At 41.5% G+C, this 26921-nt stretch overlaps 1 protein-coding gene across 1 annotated transcript in view; it reads left to right on the top strand.

The window, feature by feature from the left end:
* The first annotated feature begins 6 nt into the window (after positions 1-6).
* The window catches only part of BCL2L13 (BCL2 like 13), a 35036-nt gene continuing 8121 nt past the window's right edge, over positions 7-26921 (top strand). The window contains exons 1-6 of the mRNA XM_041484356.1: positions 7-53; positions 5854-6020; positions 14170-14280; positions 15207-15363; positions 17357-17426; positions 22343-22486. Of these exons, the coding sequence (XP_041340290.1) occupies positions 5891-6020; positions 14170-14280; positions 15207-15363; positions 17357-17426; positions 22343-22486 (612 nt within the window). The 5' untranslated portion in view covers positions 7-53; positions 5854-5890. The remainder of the gene's footprint in view (positions 54-5853; positions 6021-14169; positions 14281-15206; positions 15364-17356; positions 17427-22342; positions 22487-26921) is intronic.

Genomic DNA, 26921 nt, shown 5'->3' on the forward strand with positions numbered 1-26921 from the left:
CCGGGAGCTGTGGCCGCTCCTCCACCTCCAGTTCCTCCCCGCGGCCTCCGCAGGTGAGGGAGCGGGCGTGGGAGCGGGCGGGCTGCTTGTCTTGTTTTGTTTATTTATTTCTTCCCCTATCTGTCTGTCTGCATTTACTTATTTAATTTAAGAGCGGGGGTGGGGTGAGCGGGGACCGGCGGCCCCGCGCGCGCACCCCCGTCCGTGAGGGGTGGGGGCGGCCGGTGCCGCCCCCGCCGAAGGACGCGCGGACCCCGCTCCGACCGGGACACCCCCGGGACACCCCCGGACCGGCGGCCAAGGGGCCGTGGCAGGCACCCGTCGGCGGCGGAGAGCCGGCGGCTCCCCCGCTGCAGGGGCCGCACGGCCCCGCCGGTGAGTCATCCCGACGCCGCGCCCGCCCGCCCGGGTATAAATATCTCATTCATCGCCGTAGTAACTGAGGGGCTCACGCTGCGCTGCCGCCGGCGGCTCCGGCGCGGCTGAAACTTGGAACGGCTTTTTTCGGCTCCTCGAACCCAAACAGGCGCGTTAAGACAGAAAGTGAATGGGAGCTCGTTAATAAAAGCTGTCGTAATGTAGTGTTGTGGTGAGATGGTTTGGAGCTGCAAAGGATTGAGGATCTTTGTAGTGGATAACGCGTGCAGCCTTGGTTTTTCTTCCTAGAAGAGAAAGCACCCCGTTTGCCTAGAATGCTCACCTAATCGCATTTCTGTCAAAGGTCAGCTACAGCCACTGTCCAGATAAAGAACAATTATGTTTTCCATTATTTCTATCCATTAAGTGCCACCAGAGGATCAGTAGTGGCTGCAGTATTGATTCATTTCCAGTAGGAACTGACATGTTTGAACTGAGTAGTTCTCAGTTTATTATAAACAATCTCTTAGTCATACCCTCATACACAGTTGGAAAAGTACTCGGGAGAATTTATCTCCCAAGTTGATCACAGCTGGATGCTTTGGATGGTCCTGCCTGTTATGGGAAGTGTTTTCAGAGACAAACTGCTGCAAGGTTTAACTAGTCCACACATGCAAGGCTCACCTAAAATCCCCGCACAAGCCTTCTGGAAGGCTGCAGAGTGCCTGAATATTTTCCATCTTGTTGATACGGGGTGTGGCTTTGTAGACCTGCAACTCCTTGGAATCCGTCACATTTGGTCAAGGGCGCCGTGCAAACCCGAGGCTGTAGATGCAGCTGAGCTGAGCGTGGCTGCCTGTTGCAGAGATTGATGTCAGGAAGACGACCCAAACCGTGAGCATATCGAGGTCAGGAGGCCCCAAAAATGATCTGAGCCGCGGTGCTGCCATGGTGCTGCCTCTGTGCTCGGCTGAGCGCTCGCTGGCCGGGGCCGCGTGTGCGCTGCAATAACCCAGCAGCAGCAGGAGGTGTTCTGCCACGGCAGCTCGCAGGGTGGCTGGGCTCTAGCTGGGGAATGCATCCAGCTCTGGAGTGATTCCATGTTGGAGTGGAAGCTGAGGGCCGTGGTGCTGCTGTTTGGGAAAAGCTCGGGCAGCGCTGATGTTTCTGAAATCCGTAGGTGATGTTGGTCGCCTACGGTTTTGCTTGTAAAAACCAGCTGAACTGCTCCGGGCAGTAGAGCAGTGATGTTGCATTTTGAGGTCTGAATGATGCACAGTAAACACATCTTGATGCACAGTGGGGTTTTACAGATAGGGACTGAAACACAGCCTGGCCTCATCGCTGGGGATTATATTCGCTGTATTCATTGGTAGGCTTGTGCTGCCCATTATCCAATTTATAACTCTGCCGTGGATTAGGACGTGACAGATGGGGAAATGTCAGTCCTACTGCAACTCCTGCTCTCAGGTCGCTTGAGCAGCTCAGCCCACATGAAACAAGTGACAGCAGGGCCGGAGGAGTGACGAGCTAAGTAAGCTTCAACAGGTATAGCCTTCTATCCCCCAAGGGTGCAGGAACTGGGAAAGGGGATTTTTTTTTTGTAGTCAGTAATTGGTAATAATGGTGATCTCTAGTTTTTTAAGGACAGTATTCCTACAGAGACCTTGTTAAACCTGAAGCAGCCCTCTTGCCCTGGCTTTGAGACTTAGGGAGTCTGTATAACGCCTTATCTCCTCTGCTCCATTGCATCTCCTGTACAACCTTATCATTTTAAACACTTTCTGCACTCTCTTCCATTTTGCACCTTTAGTGGAGAGCTCTCTTTCCTCTGATCTGGTCTCTCAAGCTGTGTGTCCTTTTTCAATCCCCCTCATTCCTGAAAAATGGCCTTTTCTGAGATATTTACAGGATCTGAGTCAATATTTCTGTGTTTGTCTTTGTAAACAAAACCAGTCATTCTCAATCCTAAACGAGTCAGTCAGTTACTGTGCTGTGGGCTTCTCTCAAAGGAAGACCAGTGATTCTGAAGTCCACTTCCACTCATGACATTCTTTTATGTGAATTTGAAGATTTCTTCCATTCAAGTTCTTAAGTCTCCTTTCTCATTTCATTGTAAAACTGCCTCTCAAAATATATCCACCAAGGTAATTTTTTTTAATCATTCTTTCCCCAGGGAAACATTAGCCACTCTTTAAATAAGCAGTGGTCTCATTCTCCCTCTCTCTCTGTTTTTATTTCCCCTCCTCCCCTCAGAAGTGCTGAGCTGTAATTTTTGTGAATTAGGCCTCCCTGTTGCGCTGTGCTGCTTTGCATATCATGCTTGTTTTGATCAACTTTTTAAATTTCATTTTATGCACTGTTTTGGAATTATATTTTGAAGACTAATCTCTATTGTATATCCAGACTTGTTCTTTGGTCCACAGCACAGTTTCTGGATGTCTCTGGGCCATCTGTCAGGCTGATTTTTTTCAGGAGAGATCAGGTTGTCTGGAAGGGCTCCCATTCACTGTGTAGGCATTGTGAGAAGCATTTTGATTTCAGGGCTGTGGATCTCTACTGAACAAACCAGAACTGAAACATGCTGGGGAGCTTTTGCTTTTTGGGGAATGGCACCTTTCCCACCTGGTGATGTCAACATGTGATGTGGTGACTGCATGTGGTCTGAAGAGCAGATCTATTGTTAAAGGACACTAAAGTCTTCAGAGCACTTATTTTTTTTTTCCCAGATCCTCTTGCTCTATAAAAATCTCAGTTTTGGAAGAGGCTCAAGGCTAACTTGCAAAAGCTGTGGTTCTTCTCTGCTGTGATTTCTTCGCTTTCTGAAGCAGGATCTGTTGCCTGTGGAGCACTGTGGGATGGAAGAGGCAGCACAGACAAAGTGTTGACTCCGAGTTTGTTTCCTTTGTATATGATTTGCTACTTTGGTTCGAGCTGTAGCAAAGACACAATCCAGCCTTTCTGGTAAAGGCTTTCAGGCATTTTTAAATACATGGAGCAAGAGGCAGGGCTGCCATGGTATGGTCTTCAACAGAGAGCCCTTTTCTGTTTTCAGTACTGAATGAGTTTCAGAAAGTAGAGTTTCTAAAGAGAATAGTCAGCCAATTTTACACCAGTTCTTTTCCTTTTGCAGCTTTTAGTTTGTGGTAAATTTTTCTTTTCCCACAACAACCATGCCACAGCACAGTTCTAGTTCTTTTTATCCTCAGTAACCAGTGTACAACTGCTGTTAATCTGAATTCCTTCTCAGGGAGGAGGGATTAGAAGTTAGCCCAGGCATCTTGAACAGCTAGACAGGCAAGTGCTTTTCTTTTGCTTTCTTGGATTATTATTATTATTATTATTACTATTATTATTATTAATCTTGAGGCTTCATTTGCAGATTGTTCTTTGATTTTGGAACCTGATTCTTTCTTTTAGTCCTAAGGCATTTCCAGTGCAATCCATAATTCTCTTGAGAGGGTCCAATTTCTCTTCCTTGTATTTAGCATTTTGCGCATTCTAACCACTTTAAACTTTAAATTTGATAAAAAAATTTCTTCTAAGTATAACTGTGTCTCACATTACTAAATTATCTGGCTCTTTCAGTGCCTGTTCAGCAGCTGTTCTGTAGCACAATCTTCCTTGTGTGCTTTTCATTTACACATCCATTCTGGTGGCCAAGAGTGGGCTACTGCTTGTTTGGGAATGAGTCTTTGAAGTCCTGGAGAACTTACCTTGAAGAGTTTGTCAGAAACCCCTGGATAGTGTTATTTGATCCATTAAGTTGACAGCATTCTGGAAGTAGTTATCCAGACTTGGCCAAACAAAAATTGCTGAAACCTGTTGATTAATCTTAAACATCCTTTTCATCTCTTGCATGGCTTTTTCCCCACTTTTATGTTGTTGTTTGAGATTTTACTTTTTACCGTGTTGCTTTTAATTTCTCTCTACCTTAGTTTTTCCTGCAGGTCTTATTTGGATATTTGAAAAAAAGCAACAAAACAATTAGAGTGAAACAGGGAGGACTTCTTTGGCCAGATGTTGCTGTTAGGTGTGGATTTCTGGTTTATCCTTAATAATGTCTGGGTGAGAAATCCAGGACCAACAGCCATCTGTTCCTCCAATCCCTACAATGAATGTGGAATTTACTCTGTTGACCCAATGTTTTCCATTGCTGTTGGAACAGCAAAATTAATTTGAGGCAATTTTGGTCACTTTTTGTGTTTTACAATTTTTGAGCATCACAGTAGCAAATCTGAAAGCAGAGAAATATTAATGGGAAGCTTTGGGAAAGGGAAACTCCTCAGAACCTGCCTTTTCACCTCATGTTGTGGTTAAGGAAATGTTCAGAATCTCTCAAAACATGAGACTATTGGTCTCTTTCTAACTTCCATAAAAATCCATAGGCTCTGAGCCCTGACTTAGACTTCCAAGCATGGGATTTATTTTCTGTGGGGTGTACTCCAGCTGTTTTGTTCTTGTAACAGCAAGGAATTAAGAAAGGCTGTGGAAAACTGACCCGTGCCAGTTGGCAATTTCCCTCCACCCTGTTGAGGCTTGCTTCATCCTGTTTTTGGACTACACTTTCAGCTCGAGGTGTAAACTCAAAATCTAATAGAGAACTTCATCAAAATTAATTAAATGCCACAAATATTGGGAAAAATTAACTGTGAAACCTACTGCCATTGAAAAAGCATCAGTACATCTCTGAGCAATGTGTTTAAACAGAATCACCAAACAATGGGTGAGCATTTTAGTCAATGAAATGAAGAGCTAGACTCTTCAGAGACTAGAGGATGGCCACTCTTAAGTTTAGCAGTCCTGCAAATATAACCAATTAAAACACAATTTCAGCTAACAGAAAGACACTTGCCTGGTCTTTAACAACTTCTGTCCTTTTCAAGTTTGTGACTTGGACTACTGAGATGCTTGTAGAATTGAGGGTCAACCTTCTAAACACATTTGTGGGGGCAAAAGGTGCACTTTTTTATTAGTCCACGACCCAAGGTAATTGTAAGCTCAGGATAATTCTAATTCTACATGCAGCTTTTTCATGTAAATGATATAATAGACTCAAGAGTCCAGATTATTTAAAAGGAAAAAAAAATCAGAAAATAGAAGCACCTTTAGTGTCATAATGAAAATTCTTCTATATCATATATACATTTTTTACAAGGAACAATTTTTGATAATTCTGTTTTGGGGCAATGGATAGCCCAAATAAATCTCTGCAGCCACACCAGCTTCACAAAAACCTGCGCTGAGGGACTGCTGGTTTTGCCTGCATGGGAGACAGGAGTGAGAAATGCCACTGCTGGCAGCAGGCAGGAGCTGCACTGGGGCACAGCTGGGCTTACCCCGCATGGTTCTCATTAAAACAAGAATGCATAGGCTATCAGGGCAAAAACCTGGACGTTGCTTCAGGATTGTTACATAATTCCTTGTTACGTGTGCCTTCAGGACCTGTTGCAGCCTTACAAACAAACAAACAAAGCCTTTTGTGTTCCCTGACAGCCTTCCCGGCTCCCCAGAGCGCAGCACAGCCATCCCGATGGCGTCCGCCACTGCCGTGCCTGTAGGATTTCACTATGAAACCAAATACGTAGTGCTCAGCTACCTGGGCCTTCTAGCACAGGAGAAGCCACAGGAGCATCCTCCTCCTCCTCCTCCTCCAACTCAAGGTAATATTTGCATGTTCATCTCTAGCCGTTTACGTGTGCAGCTGGGCTTGCAGTTTGTTCTTGGGGGGTTTCTGCAGGGGTGCAGAGTGTGAGGCTGATTCGGTGTAATGAATCTCTTGGTTTATTTCAACTGAAAGATGAGAGGTGCTGATGGAAACAAATCTGTTTGTGTGTAGATTACTGTTTTAATTTGAGCTATGCCAGGGCTGACTGGTGTTTAGGAAGCAAGTAAGTGGTTTTAGTTGCTGTCTTGAGGCTAGGATATATATTATCTTTGGATGGATATATGTTAACCTTTGTTGAGCCATCCTGAGAATTTCAGCCCATGCTTGCTATTTTTTTGGGACACAAGTGGAAGTAGGTGAGCAGGGGTGAGGTGATGTTTACTGGCATAAACTGAGTGGTGTCTTGGGCAATCTCCTGTGCTAAATAGTTTTGGCCTATTACACTGAGGCTGCTGTTGTTGTCAGTCAGTGCTGGTGCAGAGATGTGGCCTATGCTACTTCTGTTTATTTATTTATTTCTTTATTTATGAGAAGTCAAGGGCTGCACAGAGTCAGATTTTTCTTCCAGGACAGGTTTATGGATAAAAGAGGTTAAATAAATAAATAGAAGGCAGAATAAAAGAAGTTTGGTAGTTTGTGTTTCACATAAACCTAGGAGGTAAAACTGTTCTTTATTTTGTGGTGGCAAGCACTTAAGCAATGTTGTTTGTCAGGATTGCCTGGGTGACTTGTCACTTCTTAATGATGTTTTAGTCACTACTAGTTCTGTTATTCTGATGAAAGGAGACTTTAAAAAAACCCAAGCCAAACAGAGACAGTCTTCAGAATCTTTGTTTTCTTTGAACAATCATTTAAGAATGCATATGCTGTCATTTACTGAACTTACCTGTCATCAAGTGAGAAATTCCTGAAAAGACTGCAACAAGGTTATGACAGAACTGCTTTTCTGTTTGGTACTAAATCACATAGCACATGCTAGTTATATTATATATAATTCATGAAATTAATGTTTTGTAATTCATAAACTGTAATTAATAAATACCTTTGTGTATTTAAGGTATGTTTGCTACTTCGACTTTGTCTTCTTCTGTGGTCCATGAAAGGAGAGGCACCTTAGCTGTTTCATAAAGCCCTTTGTTGGAAAATGTGCTTATTTTAGCAGTAACATCTCATTCTGAACATCCCACCCATTTATAACTGGGCTGTAACTGGAAATGTATTTGGTACATATAAAGGTTCAATGTGTAAGAGTCTGCTTTGTTCTAGAAATAGAAGATTCAGAAGGGAAAAGGCTAGTATTAAAGCTTTTTAAAAATGATTTGGCTGTAGTTACCTTTGAAGTATTTGCAAATTGAGTTGAAACCTTTTATTTTCAGAATCATTCTCATTACTGGAACCTCTGAGCTTCTAATCTGAATTACAGAGGTATATTTAAACTTTCTAAAGAGGAAGCTACAAATTCTTAAATGAAAATTTTGTAGTGACTTAAGAGGACTTTACTTTTTGAATATTGTTTAGATGTGTTAGCTTGTGTCACAGCAGTCCGTAGTTGGACTTGCTAGTAAAATGCTCTAAAGCATTCATACTTTACAACTTCTAAAGAGGAAATCTTCCTACATTTTCCCCACCTCATTCCCCACCCCAGACATTGACCACAATGTCTCCTCTCCTGGTCATGTTTCACTTTAATTAGGTCTGTCTTTCAGTGGTTTTGCTGCTTTCTGGTCAAAGCCTTTGGATTAAATAATTTTGCCTTACTTTTAATTTGCCAACTTGTTTCTCACTCTGTTTTGTAGTGCTTTGAATGGACTTCAGGCTGTATTGAACTAAGCAAATGCTTTATCCTTCTGCTTCAGGATTTGTTTAATTCTTTCCTAACTCACTTTTCCTGGTGTTGGTTTTCTGCCTTCCATGCTTCTGAGAGGTTTCTTTTGTCTGCTAGCTACATTTTAAAAATCCTTTCTCCTACTTTTGCTCACCTTGCTTGTAATTAAGCAGTGTTTGAGCTGCACTGCTGGGTTTTGTGTGGATATTTCAGAGTGCTGTTCAATCTCCATTGGCTATTGAGCAGTTACATACCCAGTGTGCATCTCCTTGCTGTTTGGCACGTGGCTGATGCCTGCTTGCAGTAATCTGCAATCCCCCAGGAGGGGAGCCCAGCCCATAATGGATATTTCCTGCCCTGCCTAATGCACTGCTGGGAGGTGTGCCTGGGTGTTACTGTCCCACTGCGAGCTGGGAAACCTGGTGAGAATGAGAGATGGGAAAGCTGGGAAATGGAAATGAGCTGTTGCTGTCTGGAATCCTGTCTTGAGCAGGAGACTTCTGGGTTTGGTGACAGGCACAGGAGGGGTAACAGCAGCACAGCATTCCTGCTTGTCAGTGTGTTTTCCAAGCAGCACCACCAGTTGTTGATACAGCACCTTGAGTGAGCTCAAATTCCTTCCATTGTAGATTTGTGTGGCACTTCAAAATGCTGGTCAGGAGTCTTTCTACTCTATGGCTGAACACCATTGATTTGTGAATTGAGAGGATTCCAATAAAAAACACCTGTCTTTAATCTTATTTTGCTTTGGTTTGGTTATTTTGCTGACAGACCTTCCATGGGAAGCAATGAAGCAGCAATTTTACCTATTGCCTGTTTCCTTTCCACTGGCAGAACAAACTCCTGTATTTTGTGTTTCATCCATATGAGGCCTTGACTAAGGTTTGCAGTACTTTCTCTTCATTTATTTTTCTTAGATCCAAATAAGACTGTACTCCTGGTAAGTTTTCTGAATGATATTCAGTGTAAGGGGAGTATCCAGGAAGACAAGTTTTAGCTTGCCCTGGTGGAGTGAAGCTCCTTGTCTGCCTGACAGGGAGAGTGAGGGACTCCTCTAGAGGGCAGTTCAGGGCAGGATCCCAGTTCCAGCCAACTTGTGTCACCACTGGAGGATCTTCTGCCTTTGCACTGCATGTGTACCACACATGGGAGATGAGGAAAAAGGGTGCCCTAGGTGTTGTTAGGATTTCTGTATTTCCCTTGAGTCTCCTCCTACCACAGTGTCCCAGCTTTCAGTGAAGTTTCAACACTCCAGTTAATCTACAAGGTGTATCTGGTGGGTCAAAAACACCCAAAAACACCCAACCAAAAAACTGATCCTTCCCAAAAGGAGTGGTACTATGCTATCTCTGCCAGAACTGCCTCTGTTACCATCATCTGCCTCTTTTTTTTTTTTTTTGGTACTAGTTTTTTTTTCTGGTGTACATCCTTCTGTTTCAAAAACTGAAGTAAGAATAAAACTTTAAGATAGGTTAATAGGTTTCCAGTTAAAACTTCTTGTTGTTTGAAGGCCTAATGTGCTTTGCAAGACTGATGGTTTTTTGAGGGTTTTTATTCAGTGAATAGAAAATTCAGAGAAATTATATAGAAAATCATGTTGCTGTGTTTCCTTTTGGATCTCTTGGTTGGTCTTAATTTTGTTGCAAGAAGGATGGCTTCACTTACAAGCACTAAAATCACTGGTGGCTTCAAGCAAATAAGGTCGATCTAAATCAACACCTGATGAGGACCTGGAAATTTTTATTTTGCTATCTTCTTTTCAGCACAGGGACTGAAGAGAGAGCCATCCACAGTATTCCAGACTCTTGAAGAAAAGACAGTTTTACTGGGCAAGCCAATATTTTAACATCATAGCTCTATAGTGTTCTGTAAATGGATTTCATTGTCTCCAGAGGTAAATCCAGCAAATTTAACTGACCAGTGCTTTGAGAGATTTTTCCTATTAGTTTTTTCAGAAGAGTGATTCTGCATAACAGTCACTGCAGTTGATTTAAAGCAAAATCCATTAGCAGTATATTCTGTTGCTTTTTGGTAGGTGAACAAATCAGATCAATTGATAAAACACAGAGTAGCATCACCTGGGGAAGTCAGTGTGGTTTGAGGCAACAGATGAGTACCTGTATTTAAAGTGTGTGGAAGCTCTCAGTTGTCTGTTCATTAGATTGTGCAGAGATGCTTTGTATTTTTGCAGAACTCTTGTCATACCTATAAGTACTGGTTCAGACACAGAAAAAAATTAAGTATTGGAACACATCTCTACACTTTCCCCCCTGAAGTCACTCTCATTACAGAAGCTTCCACTGTGCTGCAGTTGTTAGTATTACTAACTTTTTAAGTGAGTCAAAGTACTTTGGGGTTGTTATTCAATGTATTTGTATTAGAAATGTTTCTTTACATTTTATCAAGGAGTGACTTTTAATGTATTTCTCTATTTTAATCTCCTTCCCCATTGCTTGACACCATCCCATGAGCTTGTGGCTGCAGCAAACACTGTGAAGAAAAGTAGGTTTTCTCTGTTTTTCTTGACAGAGTGAAAAATCTTAAATAATCCCTTAGTTTTCAGAGCATCTGAAAGATTTATAGTCAGTGCCACTACTGCATGGTGACTATAGGTTAGTCAAGAGGTGAGCAAGGTTTTGACAGTTTTGCAGTTTCCCTGAGGTGCATGCTATCCACAGGACTTTAATCCAATTATGGTGCACAGTGTCCTTTTGACCATTTATTGTCTTTTTGGAATTACCATATGAAGTGCTGTATGGAGTTAGTGATCGACCATTTTCCTGGTTTCCACACATATTGGCTTGTAGAAAACTGAGTTTTTTAGGTTGTTTTTGGGCTGTTTGGGCTGTAAAGATTCCCATTGTAGGTCAGAGCAGTCCAGTTCATCATAATAAGGGAGCTGTTCCCTGAATTGAGGTAAGGAAAAGGAGCTTTTTGGGGTGTGAATTCCCACTTGATTAAGCTTCCTCTCTGCCCACAAAAAAAAAAAAAAAAAAAAAAAAAAAAAAAAAGTTAATTGGCAATATCTTGTCTCTTTTTAATATTTTAGACTTTTTCAGTTTCTTTTAAGCTGAGCAATCTTATGGTTTATAAAGAACTTCTTTTAAACATTTTTTAAATCAAGGGCTACATCTATGTGTGGCAGTCCATGGTCTGGAGTTTGCTGGTGTAATGGATGTGTAAAGGAAACAGATAAATACATTTGTAAAGAGATTTTATATATCTTTGTCACTTCCCAGTGCTTACAGTAACTTTAGAGTCTTACTTAATATTTTAAAAAGTGTGAGGTGTTAAAGAAATATTGCAGTCATGCTGCAAGTAAATTTTTAAGTCAACTGGACAGAAGTTAATATAGTGACCTAGGAGAACTCAAAAATGAAGGTATTGCTGAATTAAAATTACAGGCATGAAAGAAAAAAAAAATCAAGAGCAATCTGTGACATCAGTGGCTTTCTTTTCCAATCATCCTTCATTCCCTTGAACTAAAAAGTCATAACATCTTTTCAATCTCTCCTTATAGTCCCTGTTGTCCCCTGTTAGCTGAAATTTTGGCTCGAGCACTGTAGAATGAGATGTGCAGACTCTGTATCTCTGATGAATGACTTCCCATTCCTCCTCCTCCTGGGATCAAACCTGGCAAACAGGTTAGCATTGTATTGTTACTGAGCTTCTGGAGTTTTACTGAAGTATTACATTTATTTGGTAGTCAGGTGCTCCCTAATGCAGTGCTTGATGGACTTTCAGAACACATTTTCCTCTACTTTTTAGGGTACTTCCAGATACCTGAAACCCAGCATCTTAACAGGAACATAATTGTGCCAAAGTGAACATTTATTCCATAAATAGAAAGTAGAATGCACTAACTTGGTTGTGTAAGAACATGTAACAGAGTGCCTCTGGGTTGGGAAGAGCCTTGCAGAGTTGGTTTACCAAAAGCCCAGAAGTTGCAAACCCATTTCTTAAGCACAGGAAAGCATTCAATGCTTATTATGTCTCTTACAAACACCATTTCTGGTGTGACCATTTGCATATTTGATAATGAAGATATATTCTCATCTCAAATAAGCTGGCTTTACTGTTTTCTTCTACCTGTTTGTGACTTGGAAGTTGGATAATTGAGAAAAAGATACCCCTCACTTAGAACCTTTGCTGTGTGCAGTGTTTGCTGTAGCAGTCAATATCCAGGAGATGCAGAAAGCTGGAATCTGTTCTTTATGAGGGGAATAAACAGTGCAAAGTCACTGCTCTGGGAGGGGTGGGGTTTGATGTTTTGGCATGACTGAATAGTCAGGTGCTCTCAGAATCAGCAGCTGCTGCAAAGTGGTGGGTGTTGGGAGATGGAAACCATGGAGTGCAGTGCTGATTATCTAAACAGCTCTTTTGTACACTGGCAGCAGTGGAATTTCTCTTCTTCCATTTTCTGGGTGACTTCTTATCAGGTATGACAGCTTGTCATGGCTGATCATTGTCACATTAGTCCTGTGAGGATGGGTGCTCCTCTGTCCTTGCAGACTCAGGGAGAGCGCAGCTTCACACAAGGGGTGGCACTTGCTCACACTTGTTGCACTTGACTCCAAAGCAGTGGTTCAGTTCTTCAGAGAAGGGACTGGCAGGGCATGAACCAAAAGGAGGAACAGTTTGCTCCTCTCTGGAATTTATTACTCAGACTGGCAGAGATGCTACTTGAGAAGGGATTTAAGAAGCTAAGTAAAGTTGTTCTGAACATGTGTGGTTAAGTCAAATGGAATTAAACTGACTGGTCACAGAAATATATTAAAACATTTTATACTGATTTAATCATACATTGGTTTAGAGGGATCCTTGTGCTGAGTTTTTAAGCATTAACATATTCAGTGGATTGACACTGGATTTTTAACATATTTTTCAATTGTAGGAGACCTTGAAAGCTTATTGTCTAGTGGTTTTTAAGTACAGGAAATGCACAGTGTACTTCACCAGTGTGAAGTTAACCACACATCTTTGTGTGTTAAATGCTTTTATAGTTTTCACACACCCCTTTATGAAATTTATAAGTGTCCATTGTGGAAGAAAAGGGAGGGCAAGACAACACTTAAAGTGAAATAAACCAAAGGAAACAGGCAGAGAGAGCAGAGAAATAAACCAAAGGCCACAAAGCTGTCATTCACAAGACCAACAAATTACGATGTCGTGTCTTCAAAACAGGAGTGAAAAACGATGTGCCAGAAAGCTCCCCTGGCTGTTACAGGACTTACCTGAAGATCTGGGTGTGAAGGGAAGGTGATGAGGAGGAAATTGAGTCACATGACACCAACATTACAGATACAAATCCTTTCCCTTTTTGTTTTCTTCTACTGACTGAAGAATGTCTGTAGAGCAGAGCATTGTCTGGGTGTCTGGGTAGAACTGTAGCCCTGGGTGCAGGTGCAGAAAGGGTGAGAAATTCAGAAGTCCTGAATAACTAGGTTTGTTTGGAAACAGTTTTGTGTCTCTTGGTACAGAATAATGATTAAGATGACTGGGAGTGTGTATAACCTTGATAACCTTGATATGGCTGAAACAACTTTTGTTACCAATATCTAGAGTCAGCACACAGAAAATGTATTTGTGATCCCAAACCATGGCATGTTACTTTGGGGGATATGTAGCCATTTCAAATTCCTAAATTTCTTGCTTAAGAGAGGAGAATTGAACACTGACTGACAATTGTGAGGTCCTTTGCCTCTAGTCTTGCTTGTGAACCCAGTGTTAAATTGTGGCCTGTGGACTCCTCAAGGCCAGGGAAATGATGCACAGTTCACAGGTTTCAAGATTCTTCATTGATGTCGTTGCATAGTTTAGTTACTCTGAGAATGTTGTAGATTTTGCAGGCATCAATATAAATTTTATATTTTGCTGCTAAAAATCAAGCTTATGCCAGTCTGCTTTGTTTTGGTGTAGTTTGATAATAAATGTATTAGGTGTAATGGCTGATTGTTTATGTGCCTTGGTTTGCTTTTGGTCTTAAATTGAAGATGTTGCTTTTAAAGTTCCTGTGTATCCTGGTTGTAGCTTTACAGTTCTTCTTTTTTCTTTCTTTCTTTATTTTTTAGTTTTAAAATTTTATTTAAAGCACCAATTCTACCTTGAATAGGCCTGGAAGTTTATCTGTTTCTGTGTTTGTGTAATAAAACTTCTGTAGTACGTCCTTTGGAGGGATCATACTTGTTGCTGTCTGAAATGAAATGTTCACCTCAAATTCCTTTCCTTTGTACTTAATATTTCAGTGCCATGTTCCATTATCTACCTTGTTTGAAACATGAAATTAAAACATTTGAATTATCTCTCTGGTTTCTTTCAGGGACTCAACAACAGCCTATGGCACAACATGCTCTGGAGAAAGAGGCTTTGGAGAAGATTAAAATAGAAATCGAGGAGGAGCTAAAACGTCTTGATGAAGAAATCTTGGAAGGTGCTCTTCAGGTTTTCCCGTTTCAATCCATAATCTCTATGCACTGTAATGGTGGTTAATTTGTAACAGGTACTCCAGTTAAAGAGATTTTTGAATGCCTTGAATCTCTTTATCCTCCTCCCCCCACAAGATTTGTACACATTGCCACATGGAGTAAAATAGTTAAACGTTACCATTTGGAGTGGTGGAGCCTGGCCAAAGCAAACAACTGGATGACATTTAATAGTCTACTGTAAATAATGAAAAGTAAGCAGCCCTTAAGCTGCTGCACTTGATGGCAGAAGTCCTCAGGAGCTAATATGTCAAGGAGTGTGGACTTAAACTGTCAGATTTCTCCCTTCCACCAGGTTTATTTTTTGTGGTATGCTTTGACCTGTAGATGTGGCTTTTATAGGACTCCCAGCAAGGACTGATTTCAAACCCATCTTTGCTTTGTATGTGTGTTGCAAATCAGAAATCTGAAATAGAAACACTCCGGAGCTGTTTAAGTTCTTTCATATGAGCTTTCTTAGAAGTTTTAAACTGAGAAGGAAAAGGTTATATGAACAAAATAATATTTTAAAAAATGATACTCTAGTGCTGCTGCAGAGATGTCCATGTGTGGGCCAATTTGCTATGAAAAGAGGCTCTTCTGCTGCTCCACCAGCGTTGGCATCAGCTTAAAATGGGAGAATAGCTGCACATTCAGCAAACTTGCTGGTTAGGATGCAATTGTGAAACAAGAGCTGGTGGGGCAATGTAGCTCAGTCATCTCTGCCTTGTCAGTAGCACTTTCAGAATGCATTTGGACATTTTTTACTATGATTTGTTCATTGCATGCTTTGACTACAGAACTGTGATTTTTTTTTTGTCCCTTATGTAAACTGCTGGGATAAGAATTCTGAGACTGTTGAATGTGTTTGATTTTGTGTACCTTCTTCTCTCAGCATTTACCACCACAGGGTTTGACTGCCACACTTCCCCAGTGTTCAGCCCTGCCAATCCAGAGAGCTCAATAGAAGACTGCCTGGCTCATCTGGGGGAGAAAGTGTCCCAGGAAATGAAGGAACATCTGCACAAAGCACTGCAGAGCTTGCTTAGCAAGTGAGTTTCCATTTGCTTTTTCAAGGGTGTTTCCTTTTGCACTGTGACTGCTGCTGGAATGCTCAAGTTGGGGCTGCATTTTGTATTGCATTTCTGTCTTTTTCAATCTTCCTTTATCTGGCTGGGTTTTTTGTTTTTGTTTTGTTTTGCAATGTAATGTGCAAATACTTCTTTGTGGTATTTGCCCTTTGCAGCAGAGTAAGTTCTAAGATTTTTCTAAGCTTTTTTTGCTGAATTTCTGAGGCTGCTTCAAGCAGTTTGAGTTGCTGGTGAAAGTGGCAGCTGCCATTGCCAGTTTCATCAGTGCTGGGCTGTAGCCACATTAATGTCCTTAGCCTTATAGCTAAGAGTGGAGCTGAAGGCTTGTTTGTGGTCTGACCCATGATGAGAGGGAGAGTTTCCTGGAGAGGATGGTAGTTACAAACCTTGTGACCACCCTTCAGGTGCACATCAGGTACACATCTGGACCCTGGGCTAACCTTGGTGCCTTAGCAGCTGTCCTGCCAGTTTAAGCTTATTGTGTAAATAGCACATTGCAGTTGGCATGTTAGTACCTTAATTAATGTCTTTGCAAATTGGTACAATTGCTGTAGTTGCTTGGTTTTCTGTTATAAATTATGAGCCTGAAATTTAATGGATCTGCATGAGCTACTCGAGGCTTTTCTGAGTGACCTCCAAAATGTGTTGGTAGAGAGCTGGAGTTGGAAGGTGCTGCTTTAGGAAGAGTTGCATAAATGCAGCCATACATGTAAGTGATTCCAGTTTGCTGATATTCTGGTGTTCTAGGCTTCCTGTGTTTTCTATAGGAAAATATTTGCTTTCTAAATATTTTTTTGTTTATGCATGTACATACAAATGTACATGCATAAACAAAGTCAGAAATGGCTGTGAAACCGTATTGCCTTTTTCTAAGGCAAACTAGAGTTACTGTTTAATCTCCTGATAATATCCTTCCTGCAGCTGTTCCTGCTCTGCTCATCCCACTGATTGATTTAGATTTGGTTTTAAAGAATTAATGTGCCAAGGAAGTCAGGAGAATGCCCTTAAAAGGACAAACCCAAATTATGTTTTCCCCACTGTGCTTTAACTCAGTTCTTTTCCCCCTGTTGCTAGAGTAGTGCTATTTGATGCAATAATTTGCTTTTTATTTTCCTGCCCTCTGATATGCATATAAACAAGTACAGTAGGCTGTTAGATCACAACAGGTTCCTGGAGTTCAATAAGCAGTTTTCAGTCCAATGCCAGTTACCACTATTTCCATTAAACTGAAATCTGAACTTACCTTTTGTGATGGTCTGGCCTGAGGACAGCTGCTTTTGGAGCAGTGCAACTTCTGCTGTCACTTGGCAGAAAGCCTTTGCTGTTATTGACTCTTAGCTGCCAAATGATCTTGGAGAAAAAAGTATGGAAGAGAGGAATTTCATCATCCCAGTTCAGAGGAGTGGAGATGTGACAAATCTACACTAGAGGTATCTACTGAAGTATGAAGGGGTTTTGTGATCAAAAGTGCTGTTTCTTGCAAATAAAGGTTTCAACTCTAATAATGTTAATGCAGTCAAATAGTCTGTGTTAGTCCATAGCCTGTATTGGTGACAGAATATTTCTCTGCATTGGCCTCTAGCTCAGATATGAATTTCTTTGCGGAATTTTCTGTCTTTAAAATCCTAGATTATGAAAAAACATATGCAAGAGCTTAGAAATCTTTTAGCATATCAGAGGACCTACTTATCTAATGTCTTTTAAGTTGTAGAGTATCAAATTATTAGGAAATTCACCAGTTATATCAAAGTGTGTAAGTGGGAGAAAGGTGATGCCTTCCTGACCTGTCTGGTGCTGGTGTTTTCTGTCCTGAAGCACAAGACTTGTTAGCTCTTGAAAATGACTTGCTGTAATACATGTGCAAATATTTTGTTCTCTGGAAACTGGGAACTTTCTTTTATTCATGTTCTTTTGTTTCCTTTTATAACTTTCAGTGTTGGTTTAACTTCTGCAGGCCGGTGACATATCAGGAATATCGGGAGCGCACGCAGGAGGCATCTGCTCATGCCAGTGGGTGGAACAAGGTACCAGATCAGTGACTTGGATGTATCTTGTGTCTCCTTGGTGTCCATATTGTTTGTACTAGCTACAGTGTTGCTTCTCAGAGGGCCAGAAATAGAAAGAACTTGGTTTTAGTATGAAATAAATTGCACTCTCAGAGTGGTAGATGTGCACGTAGTCGTAGTTTTATAGATAATTTAGCTAGAAGTTACTGAATGGAAGTGTTAGGTCAACCTTCCTTTAGTTTGGTAAAATGAAACGTTAGACATGTTGCTTGACTTATTTTTCTTAAATTTCCAAGAGAGGTTAATTCCTGCAGCAGTTTTGGAATGAAATCTGAGGCGATTTTTTCATAACACTTCTCTACTCTTTCTCTGCTCCAATGTCAGGTTTAAAATAAATGTAAAAAAGAGTGCTGATCATGGTGAAAATAAAAATTGACAACATCTTCATGATATTTAAATTGTTCAGAAAACGCAGGGATGGTGTTCCTACCTGGTTTCAAGAGTAGTTATCTGAAATGATAGGAATCTTCTTTTTTAAACAAAATGCAAATCTATAAATGAATTATCTTGAATGACTTTTAATGTAGAATGAGTAGATTACTCTTCCCAGGTTCATCTTTCATTAATCATTTGAATTCATCACTGTAATCATTCTCTGGTGGGTTCAGTGGGCATCAAAAAAAGAATGAAAGAATGAAATAACTACTTGCAAATGTAGTCACAATTTGAGTGTTAAAATGTAGTCTTAAATTTAAAATTAAAATAGAACAAGAAATCTTTTACCCCCCTCTTTACATTTTTTTCCTGACTAGATTTCCCTGCTTACTTCAGAAAGTGTTCATCTAACCAAGGGTGTGGGCCCTTGTAAAGCAGTTTAATAAACATTGCATGACAAGTTACTGCCCATGGCTCCAGCAATTATCATTGCTTTATGTGTGTGCTCTTTCAATTTGTCATCTTGTGATTCACAGCATTTTGGTTTAAACAACCATGAAATCTGATTATCAAGAAGGTGGCTTAAGCTAGCACATTTCACTTTTCAGCTGGTGAAAGCTAAAACCAAGCATAAAACCAGTCATTGTGGCTCAGCTGGCAAGGGAGGAGGTGCATGGGGCTTCTCAGGGCAATGTTCTTTGGGTCCCCACCTCCTGAAGGTGCAGCCCTGGCTGGATGAGTGGGCTGCATTTGGGGCTTTGTGATCCAGCCTTCATTGCTGCTGCATTCCTGCGGCCCCTGGGGCTCCTGGATTTCAGTCCCCATCAGCTGTGGTGGAGAGCATCATCCAGAACATCTTTGTCATCAGCTCTGCTTGCCTGTAACATCTGCTGCTGCAAAACACATAGTGCATATGAAAATGCCATAAAAGCAAACCTGAGTGGAAGTTTTGTACCCCAGCACAGCATCTGTGCAATACAGACAATCTGTTTGTATTGTTTTTCTGGTAGCTTGGAGCTCCAGGAATGCCCAGCAGTTCCTTCAATAATCCTTGTTTTGGGGAGATGCAAAACATTTGTGTTGGTTTCATTTCCTTTTAATTTCCTTTATCATCTTAATCAGAATTGTGTTTTGTAACAGAAGAAATCTAGATACCTTTCCTGCCATCTCAGCTCAGCTTAATTTTTACTCTTAAGAAGCTGTCAGAAAAACATGTTGATGTTGAATTCTGTAAAGGACAAGGGTCTTCATCTTTTATTTGAAATAAGGCTCTCATTAAAAAAAAAAAATAAATTCCAAACCACCTCAGACAGGGCAAATTGAATTTCTATAATAAAATGAATATAATAAAAAAATTTAAATACTGCACTGAGTATTTTACACTTTTTGCTTAAAAATGAGTATTATATACATATATCCAAAATACATAATCCCAGTGTTGTGCATCATCTGAAAGGATAACAGATACTGGTATGGAGAGCCAGTTGAACTGGTGAGTAGGGTAGCAGTCATCCCAGTGTCCCATTCTTACTGATTATTGGGAGCAAAGAATAGTGCAACAAAAATATAAGAAATAATCATATGAAGAATTGGATTCATTTTAAGTTGAAATAGTCAAAACGTACACAGAACTGCAATAATTTTGGATATAGCTTCCTCAAAAAAATACAGCTTCCTCAAAGCCTCTGAACTGTCTTTGGCTCTTTTTTTGTGTACATTTAAGTTTGTAATATGGTACAATAGGATTGCAATACTGTAGTGGACAAAAGTGTTTCATTTACACAATCAGCTATCTGCTGACAGCAAAGTGGGTTTTATAATGATTCCCTAGAGGTTTTCTCCTGCCAGCTATTTTCTGTGTGTGCTTTTCTTCAGTCAAAATATAAATAGCCCCCAGCATTCCTTCCCAGGCATCCTGGTGGAGGGACTTGCAGTTGCTTTGAATTGCAAAGGCTGTATTTTTACTTTGTTCTACTTAAATCTCACCACTGTTCACACAGCTGCACTTCTGTACACAGAGGTGGTGTTAACTTACATGGAAGTACTGTGAGGTGATTTGTTTTGTGAATTTAGGGCCGGTCTCGTGCAAACCTGCTCCTGTTCCTGCTGGTCTCAGAGGCAGGAGTGGCAGAAATTTCAGCAGGAAGGGAAAGTTGGGCTGTGTTTGTTGGTCTGTGTGGGACTGGATGTTGGAGTTTGAGTTTGTCCCTCACTCTGAGCCCTGGAGAGGCTTGCTGAATTTGGGGTGAAAGGGTGGATTAGGCATCAAGTTGGCAAAGGGAGAAGGCGACAATCATATTCACTATGTCAGCATTTTAGCTCCCTTCATTTCCCAAGCAGCCCTTCCTTGCCTTTGTTTCTTTTGCCTTCAGCCTCATTAAATGTCAAATATTTTGAGATCTCAGTTCATGCTGCTGTAGAGTTATGTGGGTGTGCCCAAAGCCTCTGAAAGATCCCTAGCTTTAACAGCTTGAGTTTTTTGATTCCTCTTGACACCTCATCTTGACCTCCTCCTTGTATCTGTGCACTGTGATCTTGCACCTCTTCTGCCTCTGAGATGGGATTAATTGGAAGAACCTCAAAAACCCCAACACTTTTAAAATTCAAGCACTTTTAAACTTCTGGCACCATGATGTCCCTAGTGAAGTGTTAACTGTTCAGCACAGAGCAACAGTCCTATAACCTTGTTGTAGTAAGTCAGCTGAGACTCCATGTTCTTCACGCAGGAAAAGCCAGTTCTTTATTCACACAACTCATTTTATCCAGTTTTTATAGGCCTTGTGTGCAAATTTGATTGGTTAACAGCTTTTTCTTTTGATTGGTTAGTAAGAGATATTTTACTTGTCTATCAAACCTCTGTTCTTGAATTGTTTACATATTTTCTTCACTGATTCTCATGGGTGTTTATGCAGGTGCTAGTTGTTTTTCTCCTCAAGAATTGGTTGTTGTGTTAACAAACCTTTTATACCAAGATTGTTTTCACGTGGGAACTTGCAAAGTACTCAGCTGCACTTGACAGGCCAGCTATTAATTTAGACCTGATCTTATGAGGCCTTTCTTTTATAATTTCTCTACCTGTCTGTGATATAACCTGTCTGCCACACTCTTGGACTCCTTTGTTAATCAGCTGAAGCATCTTAAATTTATCAGATCATGGGCATTTTTTAGGCCCTGTCTGGTTTTAGTAGTCAATCTCAGTGTGATGCCACCATCAATTTAGCACAAATCTCAATTTCAGCTTACTTTGCCTATTATCTTCCTCCAGCTTTGCACACTAAGGTGTGATTCCTGGTAATAGTAGTGCAGGATATTTACTGAAAAGAAAACCAGGCTGATGGGGGAAGAGACTGGGGAGGGAATGAGGCATTAGGAGTTGAGTATGAGCAGTAGCAGAGCCTTCATCTCCCTTGTGCAGCTGGGAAACAGCATTCCAGTCTGCACAGTGAATAGATGTGCAGTGCACTTGCCTCAATTAAAATGCAGTAAAACAAATATTTTTCTCTTGTGTCATAATAATGCTTTTTCAGATGCTAATGACTTCAGTTCATGCCAGTTTCCCGACCTTGGCGAGGTGCTGCATATGAACAAAGCCCAGAGGGCCACTTGCATGCTCTGTGAGAATAAGTTTAGAGTTTAAAAGTTCAACTGCATGTTGTCTGGGTAAACAAAACCATAATTTCAGAAGGAAGTGTCTAGAACCGTATAATGTGAAGGAGGTGGATTCACAGTCTTGCATCTTCCAGAGCAATTTAGGTTAAGGCTGAGCATTCAGTTAAAAGGTTTCTAAAGAGGAATGGGAGTAGGAAATGAGGGAGGAAAATCTCTCCGTGTTAAATTTGGCATCAGAGGGAGAGTTTGACATGGAAAGGGCTTTATGCTTGTCATTTTAAACATGTTTGTAATGCTGAGCTGCTGGGTGGAGGTGTTTGTTTCTGTCCTGCCTCAAAGCTAAGTGTGAACTTCCAAAGAGACTGTCTAGAGCAGTGTCCCTATTCAGGAATGTGTTTGCATGTGGATGCATATCCCTTTCAGCTATTTATGATGTTGTGTCTTTCCACTTCTGGGGTAGCAAGTTTTGGACGTGTTCTGCTTCTGTACCTGAACCCTGTGCTAGGAAAAAAGTGGGGCTTAAGAAAACACTGCAGTGCTGTTCTGTGAAATTGTTCTCTACCTGAACCCTGTGCTGGGAAAAAGTGGGGCTTAAGAAAACACTGCAGTGCTGTTCTGTGAAATTCTCTTATATTAATTCTGAATGTGAAATTCTCTTAGTCTAATTCAATTAGACTGTGGGTTTTTCCTTAGCAGATTAAGTGCTTCCTTTTTAGTGCATTTTATTGTGTGTTTGCCTTGTGTCTTCTCAGAAATGAAGTGTGTAGTCCCTGGTACATTTGGACTTGAAGACTCAGACCTTTTCTGTGGCACATGAATTCTGTTCTAGCTGTAAAGTAGATAATGCTTTCTGTATTTATTCACACTCTTTTTTTAATTTTTTTTTTAAGGTCTTGGTGCCCCTGGTTCTGTTACAACAATTTCTGATGGAGCTGACCAGACGGGGCCAGGAACCACTGAGTGCCCTTGTGAACTTTGGGGTGACATACCTAGAAGATTATTCTGCAGATTATATCATTCAGCAAGGAGGATGGGTAAGAAAAACCTCATTTCTGTGATCTTAGTAGGAGTGAAAACTAAGAGGGGTTGCTAGAAGTAAGCAGATGCAAGGAGTAATGACTCAGAAAAAGAAATTCTAAAAATGATCAGGAGGTCAGGACCAGAATGGGATCTTGGGCAGTCATCTATTTCTAATCTCTGCCCCAAGGCAGAGATGAGAAATACCCATTCATTTCTGATGTTGATATTAATGACCTGAGTGATTGGACTCCACAATTTCCCCAGGCAGTCTGTTCCAGTTCTTTGCACGGTTTGTTGGATTGCTGTTGAAATGGAAGAGGTCCTTAGGTGTCAGATAACAATTAATTTTCATACAGTGTGTGTTAAGGTGCTAATTTGTTGCAGTATGGTGAGCTTTGTGCTGCCCTGTTAATATACATGGAGCACTGCATTTGGAAGCAGAAACCTGTAACAAGAGGTTATATGCCTGAGAGGCTTCTCTTTTTAATGGTATCTTCATCCTCTGGTGACTGCTGGAAAAGGTACATGGGTTTTTTCCTCCTCTTAAATTTCAGAGAGTTTCTTAGCAGATAGATAATTGGGGAACACTTCATACAGAAATGTCAATAGGTACTAATTTATTTTTATATTAAGTGATAAGATAGCTAATGCATATTAGAGTTTGTAGCTGTATAGGAACATGCACAGAATAAGCAATCAGGATTTCTTTGTGCTGCATTTTTCCTTGTAGAAATCTTTAATTCATGGTAACCAGTGTTCCTGAGTCATGGCATGCTGAGAGAGTTTCATTTAGAAATACTTCAGAAAGGCAGCTCACAGCTGATGAGCTGGGTCTTGAAGGCTGAGCCTAAGATTACTGGGTTTGGGAAGAATGCCAGATTGGAATGGAATTAATCTGGGATTTGTGAAATGGCTCCAGCAAGCTGATTTATTCTAAAAAGAAAAGCTGTTCAGGAAAACCCAGTGATAAAAAAGTACTAGTAGGAAAAAATCTCTTTCAGAAGCTTCTCGTATTTCAAGAGTTTACCTGAGGGGTTTTTTTGAAGAGTGGCTTGTTCCAGAATTTCTGCACATCTGCACCTTCTTTACCTGTTCCCTTCCTGGCAGTTGTGGAGAGCAGTTCTCAAGGCCTGTGGGAGGGATGGTTTGTCTTTAATGGACAGAAGCACTAACAGCACACAGCCAAATGACCTTAGGTCATTTGATAAATGCACTCATATCTCAAAAGTATTTTCATCCCAGGGCAGGCCCTTACTTGAAGCTTTTACACAGATCAATGTTAGTACTTCTGTGCTTTTCTGCCTTGTTTTTGACCTCCAGAAGGGCTGTGCTGTGTTCTCCAGCCCCTTCACAGCCTTCATAGAGCACAAAGCTTCTGAAAACAAGCAGCTTTCCAGCACGGCCTGTGAGGGAGGGGGCTGTGCTTGGTGTCTGGCTGGCTGTGCAGGGATGCACAGATCTGGGTGGGGGTGTCCAGAGGGCTCCTGTCTGTGCACATCCAGCCAGGCAGAAAATCAGACTGACACGGGCAGTGCAGCAAACAAGCCAGAGCTATTTTTGAAACAGCACAAGAGGCGAGGAAAGAGACTAGGTGATGAAAATCCTTTCCAGATGAATTAATGTAGCTGCACTAATCTTTGTGAATTGCTCTGGGGATGGGCTTGCGGACCCACTGGGCTTGTGGCTTTTTGTGGAGGAAGGGGAATAATATATGGTTATATTTTATTTTTTCCTCTCTGTAAGGAAAAGGTTCATTTTCACCCTGTGGTGTGTTTCTGGGTTTGTTCCTAGTCTATGGGATGGCAGTGCTGGGAGCAGGGCATGGGGCCAGGATGGGAGGGATTGTGTTCTGAGAAGGGCCAGGAAGAGCCTGGCAGGCTGGTAGCCACAGGGAAGCGTTGGAGTGTTTGCATTTTTTAAGATAAGCATCTGCCACAGGGGCTCTGTGTGCTGGATCAAGTTGACAGTAATTTGCTTGAGCCATAAGGGCAGTGTGTAAACCTGGGAGTCTCCAGTGACTCATGTTGCTGTGACAGTAAGAGGGTCAATTTTTGTGTTATTTTGGAGCTGTATGAAGTTAGGTCTTTTCCTGCAGCAGCTAAGAGCTTGCTTAAAAGTGAGATGCAAGAATAGCCTGTCTGGTTTTCTGTGGATCTGGAGCAGAGGAGAGCTTCACAGGAGTCAGCTTTTCAGGGGCAGACCTGAAAAGCTCTGTAGTGTCTCTGGTGCTGTCTCATCCCTTGGCACCATTTGGGATCTTCCTCAATTTTTGGATTAAAGTCAACCTTTGCCAGGAGGGGAGTAGCCAGTCAAAGGTAAGGGGTCAGCTGAGCCCTTCCTGTGCCTCACTGCGGATCTGTGGAGTCAGGATTCCACAGAGCTGTGTCATCCATTTGCTGCATCATTCTCTGCAGCCACGATGCAGCTGGAAGAGCTCCCCGGGTTCTGCATGTGTGCGAGACTTGAGGCTCTCCTGTGAGCTCAGGAGGCTTCTGGGTCCAGGAAAGCATCTGACTGAGGATGGTAGACAGCTAACCAGAAGCAAAATTTCCAGCTCAAGGGAATAAAGGTTTACAAATTGGGTAGCTATGCAGCACATTTCTAGAAATTGGCATGGCTTATGGGAAATGAGAAATTTGATATCCTGGAGGATGAGAAGTTGCTTTTTCATTTTCCATGCCAGTCCCACAGAGATACGGTGCTGAGGTGGTGTGTAGAAACAGTGAGTGCTCCCCTCCCATTCTCCCTTCAGGCACTAAAATTGTAATTCAGCTAACTTTTGATGACATTGTGGGACTGGAATGTACTGGTGGGTTGGTTGGGCTGGTGAGGGAATGGCTGGCACAGTTTTATGTTCCCTCTTTCACTAATTGCTCTGATGGATTTGATTGCAACTCTTGCAACCTGTTTGACTCTAAGTTTTAGCATGACCTCTCTTTTGGAGCAAAAAGTATGCTGGGCATTCCAGGTTCTCTAAACAGACACATGTGGGACACACATTTCTTCCTCCTGACTAGTGGGTCCACTGGTCCTCCTCAGACCTTCTTCCTTTATCATCTTGGGCCATTGCAAAACAATACCCAGCTGGATTTACAAGTAGCTTTGTTCTTTTCTTTCCCAAAATCAAAGTTAGGGCTCAACGGACAGGCAGTGTGTACATGCTCTCCCCTCCCCTTTCCTCATCTCTCCACCCCTTTCTTCTTCTCCCCTCCCCTTTCCTCCTCTCTCCTCCCTTCTCTCCTCCTACCTCCCCTGCCTTTTTGCTCTCTCTGACTTCTCAGGGCTGAATGCTGCTGCATCAGAAGCAATTCTTGGTCTCCTGGAAAAGTGCACAGTAAGACCAGTCCGTTGGTAAGGATTTTTTCCCTCTTCCTTTCCCACCCCTTCCCAAATAATTTATTTCTTCTCAAGTTCCGCAGATCCTGTTTTCCATGGTTAGATTTAATCTTTTTAGAAATATATGGGAATGTCTGTAAGGAGGAAAGAGTGTAAGTTTTCTTGGAATCTGCCTTGTTTTTTTTGTCTTTTGTTCCCATTCCTGTTACCAGCCCCTCTGCTTTCCCTTGTTTGAGCCTGTTTATCAGAGTGCAGTTAATAAAACCTTTCTTCTCAGCCTGGGAGTTATATTGTGACCCGTGGCAGAAATTCTCTACCTTCCCAAGGGTCTTGTCTCATGGAGTTCAGACCTGGATTTGAATTTAACTAGTTAACTGCCCATGTTGAAGGGAATAAAAGTAAATTTGCTTGAAATTTCGGTAGTGTTTACAGTTTCCTATCTCAGCCTTAGAGGAGCTGTTCTCTCTGTGTCTCCAGTGTTTTGTCTTGGGCTTTGCAGCTGGTTTAGTTGTTTTCTTTGCTGCTGATGATTGAATAATACACATATTAGAGAGTGTTAACAATCTGGAGGAGAAGGAGAGTAAAGAAGCAATTGTCATCCTAGGGAAGCGAGGTAGTCAGTTTGTGCTTCCCATGATAAAAATCTCCTTCTGCAGCAGTCCAGGTGTCTGCCCTGGGAATGACAATGCAGAAATAGAGACGTGCTCTGCTGGAGGAGAGAGAAGTAAGTTTAATGTGGCAGAGATGCAAGAAAAGGCACTCTAGTTGGAGGAGTCCTAGAAAGGATTTTCCTTTCAAAATAATTCTGCTTTATGCTCGTGTCATGGACTACTGCAGTGAATTGTCCACCTTTATTTATATGTAACTTCTTTGGTACAGTAATAGATTTTTTACATTTTTAGGCACTTTGGCTGAAGAAGGACATTAAATAGTAAAGGAGCAACTAGATCTCTTTTGTCTTTTCCCTTCCAACAACTTCAAATCTGAAGAATTGGTCTATAAATAACTGAATTTAACTCATTTTAAACCCATAAGACTGAAGCCTAAAGGGTGTTGCTTTGGTGCTAGCTTTCTGCAGGTTGTAGAGGTTATGTTGGAAGGCAGGGATGGAAG

This window comes from Pyrgilauda ruficollis, unplaced genomic scaffold (assembly GCF_017590135.1).
Source record: "Pyrgilauda ruficollis isolate IOZ18807 unplaced genomic scaffold, ASM1759013v1 scaffold66, whole genome shotgun sequence".
In the NCBI taxonomy this organism is placed as follows: Eukaryota; Metazoa; Chordata; class Aves; order Passeriformes; family Passeridae; genus Pyrgilauda; species Pyrgilauda ruficollis.